The sequence below is a fragment of the Drosophila miranda genome, chromosome XR, assembly GCF_003369915.1.
Source record: "Drosophila miranda strain MSH22 chromosome XR, D.miranda_PacBio2.1, whole genome shotgun sequence".
NCBI lineage: Eukaryota > Metazoa > Arthropoda > Insecta > Diptera > Drosophilidae > Drosophila > Drosophila miranda.
In genome coordinates this window covers 44,175,315-44,182,847 of record NC_046674.1, presented here as the reverse complement: position 1 = coordinate 44,182,847, position 7,533 = coordinate 44,175,315, and the positions used below count along the sequence as shown (strand labels likewise).

General features: G+C 47.4%; 1 protein-coding gene across 1 annotated transcript; it reads right to left on the bottom strand.

Moving 5' to 3' along the window:
- Nucleotides 1-2,722: 2,722 nt before the first annotated feature.
- On the bottom strand, nucleotides 2,723-4,347 carry LOC117186600. Its single transcript, XM_033387581.1, has 2 exons — nucleotides 4,230-4,347; nucleotides 2,723-3,583 (listed from the first exon to the last, which is right to left on the bottom strand). The coding sequence occupies exon 2, from the start codon at nucleotides 3,577-3,579 to the stop codon at nucleotides 2,896-2,898; it is 684 nt and encodes a 227-aa protein (XP_033243472.1). The 5' UTR covers nucleotides 3,580-3,583; nucleotides 4,230-4,347; the 3' UTR covers nucleotides 2,723-2,895.
- Between the last annotated feature and the right edge of the window lie 3,186 nt (nucleotides 4,348-7,533).

The window sequence follows — 7,533 nt, the reverse complement described above, 5'->3', positions numbered from 1 at the left end:
CGATTTTGGTCAGCATTTTGCCTGCCGCTGCTTGCTGCGATACCTTAAATTTTTGGCAGCTTTCGCATGTTCGTACGAATCGTGTTACGTCTCTGCTTGGCCCTGGCCAAAAGTATCGTTGCCTTATTCTGATTTTCGTGCGTCTGATCCCGAGATGTCCGGCTGTTGGGTTTGTGTGATTTTCGGTTAGTACCCTCTGTCTCTCTTGTTTTGGAACGCACAGTTTCCAGGGTTGATTGTCTTCGTCGGTTTGGCTTGGTATGTGTCGATATAATCTTCCGTGTTTTATGGTATAATCCGTAGCTTCTTTTGGTGTCATCTCTACTTGGTTCCATTTGTTTCCATTTGTTTTCCATTTGTCCGTCGGCTCTGTTACTGAATTTCTTGCGCTTTCCTCCTTTCTCTTTGGGTTTGGTTCCCCGTTGAAGTTTACTGTGGCTTCTCCGCACGTTATTGATGTGCCTGCATCCTTTAAAAATTCCCTCCCTAGTATGGGGGTGTCTGGTACCCCTGTCATGATTAGGAATGATTGGGTGGTCTCTTTTCCCCCTAGTTCTACTGTTAGTTGGATTCTCCGTGTTGTTCTCCGAGTGCTCCCATCCGCGAGACGGATTAATCTGTTTTCCACTCCTTCGATGCCTTCTTCTTTTAGTTTTTCGGCCGCCCTTTCGTTTATCATGCATCTTGTTGCCCCTGTATCGATGATTACATCCATCAGTTGTGATCCAATCCTGGCCCGTCGTAAAAGTTGGTTCTTGTTAAATATTAATTGTGTGTTGTCCCGCTCAGCTGGTTTTGGGCCACAGGAGATTCGCGGGCTGGTCCTGCGCCCTGTGTGTTTTCCTGTTGTTTTCTGCAGCAGTCTATTGTGCGTACTCCTTGTTTGTTGCAGGTCCAGCAGTACAGTACGGGTTCCCTGTTGCATGTTCGGGCCTCGTGCCCATAGTTTCCACATCTTTGACATTTCCTTTGTCGGTATTGCGTCCTTTGCCAAGCTGGTTGGTCGTTTTGTGGGTAATTCCATTGGCGACCTGTAACCTTGGAGAGTCTTGCATCTGTCTCAATTTTTTCGAATTCCTCTGTGGTGATCATGAATTCCGACAGCGTTTGGAATTCTCTCCTCTTCACGTATAGTTTCAGCGGCAGCCGGCAGTTCTGGTATATTATTTCCAGTTTTTCCTGCTCTGTGTAGGTTCCGAACCTCATTAACTTCCTTATTTCTTGGATAAAGTCTCGAACTGGTTCTGTTTCCGCTTGTTTTCGCTCTGCCACTTGTTTTGCAAGCTCCTCTTGGTATCTGGGGGATATGAAGTTCTCTTTTAGTCCGACCTTTGCATCCTCCCATGATGTGACTGGCGCTGGCTTTGTGTGCCACCAGTCTAGTGCGCTTTCTTCCAGAATTATCGGCATTGCGAATACGAGGTGGTCCGGTTCTACCCCGTAGGTTTCTGCTAATTCCTCCATCCTGCTCAGGAATTCTAGCAGCCCTCCTTTTCCTGTAAAGATCAGTTCCCACTTGCGTATTTTTTCTATTATCGCTACTGCTTCTGGTGATCCTTTCTTTATCTGTTTTGGAAATAGCGATTTCTTCCTGCCTGTCCTGGTCTCCCCTTGGCTCTCTTCCATTGTTGGTTTTTGTGGTACTCCTTTTGGTGATTGTTGCCTTGGGCTCTTCGTTCTCGGGCTTCTCCCTCGTGTTTGGGTATTTGCTAGTTGTTCTAGCCTCTCTCGAATATGTATTGGGAGGTCTGTTCTCTCCGAAAATTGTAGTAGTTGTTTCTTTTGGGTTTCTAGTCCATCCAGTTTCTCCAATCCGAATTCCTCGCAATAGTTTTGTAACTCCAGTTTCGTTGCTTGGTTTATCCATTGTTTTGCCATCTTGACCTTTGAGATTATGCTTCTTATGCTACCACAATCTGCTCGGGCGCCACTGTGACGGCGCTTCGGCCGGGGTATGCTCGTCGCGCCGGGTTCCACAGAAATTTGTTTGATCTCTGGGTGTGGTAGCTGAAAGAGAGTCTCGTGGTTCAAGAATAAGGCGGGCTTTGAGCGGTAATAAAAGAGATAGAGTTATTTTTATTGTTCTTAAAGGTACAAAGTTTGGTAGTTGCGCGGGTGTTTTTCTGCTGGCTCTTCCTTCGGGGTCGTCCTTCGGGTTGGCCGCACGTGGCGGATGGTTGCGGGCGGGTCCTGGTAGTCTTCTGGTCGGTGTCGGTTGAGGTCGCGGAGGTCTAATGAGCTCCGAGGGGAAGAATGTCGCGGAGGGTGAATGCGCTCCGAGGAGAAATAATGTTGCGGAGGGTTAATGCGCTCCGAGGAGGAATAATGTTGCGGAGGGTTAATGCGCTCCGAGGAGAAATAAGGTTGCGGAGGGCTAATGCGTTCCGAGGAGAAATAATGTTGCGGAGGGTTAATGCGCTCCGAGGAGAAATAATGTTGCGGAGGGTTAATGCGCTCCGAGGAGAAATAAGGTTGCGGAGGGTTAATGCGCTCCGAGGAGAAATAATGTTGCGGAGGGTGAATGCGCTCCGAGGAGAAATAATGTTGCGGAGGGTTAATGCGCTCCGAGGAGAAATAATGTTGCGGAGGGTGAATGCGCTCCGTGGAGAAATAATGTTGCGGAGGGTGAATGCGCTCCGAGGAGAAATAATGTTGCGGAGGGTGAATGCGCTACGGGCCCATTGGTGGTGATCAGCTGTGGTTGGTTTTATGTATGTTTTATTGTTTGTTTATTTATATTTATTTCTTATGTGGCAGGTCTTCATGTATTTGTAGCTTATGTTCTACTTATCCTACTAATACTTATTTTATAGTCTTCATGGCTTGTCTTGGTGTTTCTAGTGATATTGTTGTGGTGTTTGTGGCGCCGGCGCTTGGTCTTCCTGGCGCTGGGCGTCACACTCCCCCCTCCTTTCCCAGTGGAGCGTCGCCAATTGACTTTGTTTGGAACCATGCGCTGATGCGGACATCTCCAGCTCGGCCGATCTTCACCCAACACGCCTCCTGTTTCTCGTTCCGTAGTTTGAACCGTCGTTGAGTGTGTTTTGGGCGGTCGTGGAGTTTTGCTTTGACTAGTTCGATCGCCGTGGTCGCTAGTTCGAATTTTTCCGGGACCTCCCATTCGCCCGGGATGGTGCCTCTCTGGATGGGTTTCTGGGTTTCCGGTTCTGGTGTTGGCCGCTCGGGGTTTAGGTCTAGCACGTCCCGGTCGGACTCTTCGTCTTCCACTTGTTTTGCCCAGGAAAGTTCCGGGCCTTGTTGTTCGCTGATTCTTCGTGCCGTTTGTTCCTGTAGGTTGGCCTGGTTTGCCCAGCTGATCCTCTTTTTTGTTGGGATTACTTCATTGTGCGTTGCTACTTGTTCTCCTCGAGTCTCGCGCTGTCCTGCCGTGGTTTCCATCGTTTTGTTTGTTGCTGTTTTCCTTGGTGCTGACACCTTTGTTCCTGATACTTTCATCCGTGAGCTGAGTGGGGGGGCGGCCGATAGTAGTTTTGCGGCTCGGTTTTTGTGGCTGGCCTGTGCCATCCTTTCTTTGAATTTCCGGGCCGAAATGTTGAATTTATCTTCTTTATTTTCCATCTGTCTGAAAAGGTAGAGAGAGGGCATCGTTATTGTGTTTGCTTCTTCTAGTTTTGCTGGTTTTAGTTGTGAGACGTGTGCCCGTAGTTTTTTGTTCGTTGTCGTATCTTGTACTGTTATGATCACTGGAGAGGTTAGTTCGAGTACCTTACACGGACCGGTGTATTTCGGTTCTAGTTTCGCTGTTGTCTTGTCGATTTTTTTCGATAGTGGGTGCGTTCGTACCCATACTAAGTCCCCTCTTTTTGGCTTCCATGCTCGCTTTCGCAAATTGTAATGTCTTGCTTGTTTTGCTGCTGCTTCTTCCATGTTTTGCCTGGCTATTATTTCTGTTTGTTTTCGTTTGTCGGTGTTTTCCTAGTTTGTTTGATTGTTGAACCCTGACCCTAGTGTTACCTCGTCGAATAGGTTGCCCGGAATCTAAGTTCTCTCCCGAATATCAGGTATGCTGGACTAAACCCTGTTGCTTCTGACTTGCTGCTATTTATCGCTAGGGTTAGTTCTGGTAGTTGTTCGTCCCATTTGTTGTGTTTCCCTCCCGCGAATTGTGCGATCATCGTCTTTAGTGTTCGGTTCGCTCGTTCGGTTGGGTTTTCTTGTGGTGTGTATGGTGCCGTGAATTGTTGGGTGATGCCCCACGTTTTCATTACCTGTTTCGTCTTTCTGCTTGTAAATTGTACGCCGTTGTCTGAGATCACTCGCTTTGGTGCACCTCCCCTCGCCAGTATTTTTTCTCTGAACGCCTTTAGGAATGCGTCAGCCGTTGCGCTTCTTGTCGGTGTGACCTCCACCCATTTCGAAAATTTATCGATAAACACGATTAGTGCGGTGTTGCCGTGCGGCGATCTTGGGAGTGGTCCCACGAAATCGACGCCTATTGTTTCCCATGGTGCGTTTGCGATTTTGGTCAGCATTTTGCCTGCCGCTGCTTGCTGCGATACCTTAAATTTTTGGCAGCTTTCGCATGTTCGTACGAATCGTGTTACGTCTCTGCTTGGCCCTGGCCAAAAGTATCGTTGCCTTATTCTGATTTTCGTGCGTCTGATCCCGAGATGTCCGGCTGTTGGGTTTGTGTGATTTTCGGTTAGTACCCTCTGTCTCTCTTGTTTTGGAACGCACAGTTTCCAGGGTTGATTGTCTTCGTCGGTTTGGCTTGGTATGTGTCGATATAATCTTCCGTGTTTTATGGTATAATCCGTAGCTTCTTTTGGTGTCATCTCTACTTGGTTCCATTTGTTTTGATACCAAGCGCATTCTACGATTTCTGCTATTCGGGTTTCTTCGCGTGGTAAGCGGGAGAGTCCGTCCGCCACTGCGTTCAACTTGCCTTTCCGATATCGTATTTCGAATGAGAATGGTTGCAGTCCCAATGCCCATCTTGCTACTCGTCCGGATGGGCTTTCGATGGAATTTAACCATTTGAGGGCTATCTGTAATTACGATAAATTGGTAGCCTTCCAGGTACATCCTCATCTTGTGTATACCCCAGTAGATGGCTAGGCATTCTTTTTCCGTTGCGGAGTATTTCGTTTCCTCGCTTTTGAGCTTGCGGCTTGCGTAGGAAATTACATGTTCTCCGTCCGCATCTTCCTGGGTCAACACCGCTCCTAGGCCGCAGTCGCTTGCGTCTGTTTGCAGTATGAATGTTTTTCTGAAGTCCGGGCATGCTAATATTGGTGCTTCCGTTAGACACAGCTTTAGGTCTTGGAAGCTGTTCTCTTGTGCTTCGCCCCACTCAAATATTTTCCCCTTTTTTAATAGGTCTTGTAGAGCTTTTGCTCGTTCGGTGTACGCTGGTACGAATCTGCGGTACCAAGATGCCAGGCCCAAAAAACTGTGCAGCTGTTTCAGTGTAGTTGGTGCGGTGAGTTCTTTAATGGCCGCCACTTTATCTGGGTCTGTGTGTATTCCTTCCTCGCTCACCATGTGTCCTAGGTATTTAAGTTTCTTTTGGAAAAAGTGACATTTTGCTGCGTTGATGCGTAGGTTTGCTGTCCGTAGTCGTTCGAATACCGTTTGTAGTTTCTGCATGTGTTCAACTTTCGTCCGCCCAATTACGATTATGTCGTCTAGGTATGCGAAAGCGAATGGTTCCATGTCCGGTCCGATTACCGAGTCTAGGGCTCTTTGGAACGTAGCAGGTGCTGTTGTGAGTCCGAATGGCATGACCTTCCATTGGTACAATCCTCGCCCGGGAGCTGTAAAGGCTGTGTAGTGTCGGCTCTGTTTTTCCATAGGGATTTGCCAATACCCTGACTTTAAGTCGAGCGTGCTAATGTATTTAGCCTCTTTAAGCTGATTTAGAATAAAGTCCATCCGTGGTAATGGGTATGCATCCTTCTCTGTTTTTTCGTTTAACAGTCGGTAGTCCACGCAGACCCTCCAATCTCCGGTTTTCTTTTTTATGAGAACAATCGGCGAGCTGTATGGGCTGTGTGATGGTTCTATTAGATCTTGCTTTATGAGTTCGCTGATCTCTTTGTTGATGATTTCCATTTGCGCTGGGTTTCTTGGGTAATACCTCTGTTTGACTGGTCTGTCATCCTTCAGAAATATCCGATGTTTCGTAACATTGCTCACCCCTTCAAGAGTGTTGGATTTTTGTACCTCCGTTTTAATCCATTTTTCGATTTCTTCGTCCGTCGGCTCTGTTACTGAATTTCTTGCGCTTTCCTCCTTTCTCTTTGGGTTTGGTTCCCCTTTGAAGTTTACTGTGGCTTCTCCGCACGTTATTGATGTGCCTGCATCCTTTAAAAATTCCATCCCTAGTATGGGGGTGTCTGGTACCCCTGTCATGATTAGGAATGATTGGGTGGTCTCTTTTCCCCCTAGTTCTACTGTTAGTTGGATTCTCCGTGTTGTTCTCCGAGTGCTCCCATCCGCGAGACGGATTAATCTGTTTTCCACTCCTTCGATGCCTTCTTCTTTTAGTTTTTCGGCCGCCCTTTCGTTTATCATGCATCTTGTTGCCCCTGTATCGATGATTACATCCATCAGTTGTGATCCAATCCTGGCCCGTCCTAAAAGTTGGTTCTTGTTAAATATTAATTGTGTGTTGTCCCGCTCAGCTGGTTTTGGGCCACAGGAGATTCGCGGGTTGGTCCTGCGCCCTGTGTGTTTTCCTGTTGTTTTCTGCAGCAGTCTATTGTGCGTACTCCTTGTTTGTTGCAGGTCCAGCAGTACAGTACGGGTTCCCTGTTGCATGTTCTGGCCTCGTGCCCATAGTTTCCACATCTTTGACATTTCCTTTGTCGGTATTGCGTCCTTTGCCAAGCTGGTTGGTCGTTTTGTGGGTAATTCCATTGGCGACCTGTAACCTTGGAGAGTCTTGCATCTGTCTCAATTTTTTCGAATTCCTCTGTGGTGATCATGAATTCCGACAGCGTTTGGAATTCTCTCCTCTTCACGTATAGTTTCAGCGGCAGCCGGCAGTTCTGGTATATTATTTCCAGTTTTTCCTGCTCTGTGTAGGTTCCGAACCTCATTAACTTCCTTATTTCTTGGATAAAGTCTCGAACTGGTTCTGTTTCCGCTTGTTTTCGCTCTGCCACTTGTTTTGCAAGCTCCTCTTGGTATCTGGGGGATATGAAGTTCTCTTTTAGTCCGACCTTTGCATCCTCCCATGATGTGACTGGCGCTGGCTTTGTGTGCCACCAGTCTAGTGCGCTTTCTTCCAGAATTATCGGCATTGCGAATACGAGGTGGTCCGGTTCTACCCCGTAGGTTTCTGCTAATTCCTCCATCCTGCTCAGGAATTCTAGCAGCCCTCCTTTTCCTGTAAAGATCAGTTCCCACTTGCGTATTTTTTCTATTATCGCTACTGCTTCTGGTGATCCTTTCTTTATCTGTTTTGGAAATAGCGATTTCTTCCTGCCTGTCCTGGTCTCCCCTTGGCTCTCTTCCATTGTTGGTTTTTGTGGTACTCCTTTTGGTGATTGTTGCCTTGGGCTCTTG

Excerpts from the sequence above, each read along its gene's own strand:
- LOC117186600 (XM_033387581.1), bottom strand. The coding sequence starts at position 3,579 with ATGGAAAATAAAGAAGATAAATTCAACATTTCGGCCCGGAAATTCAAA.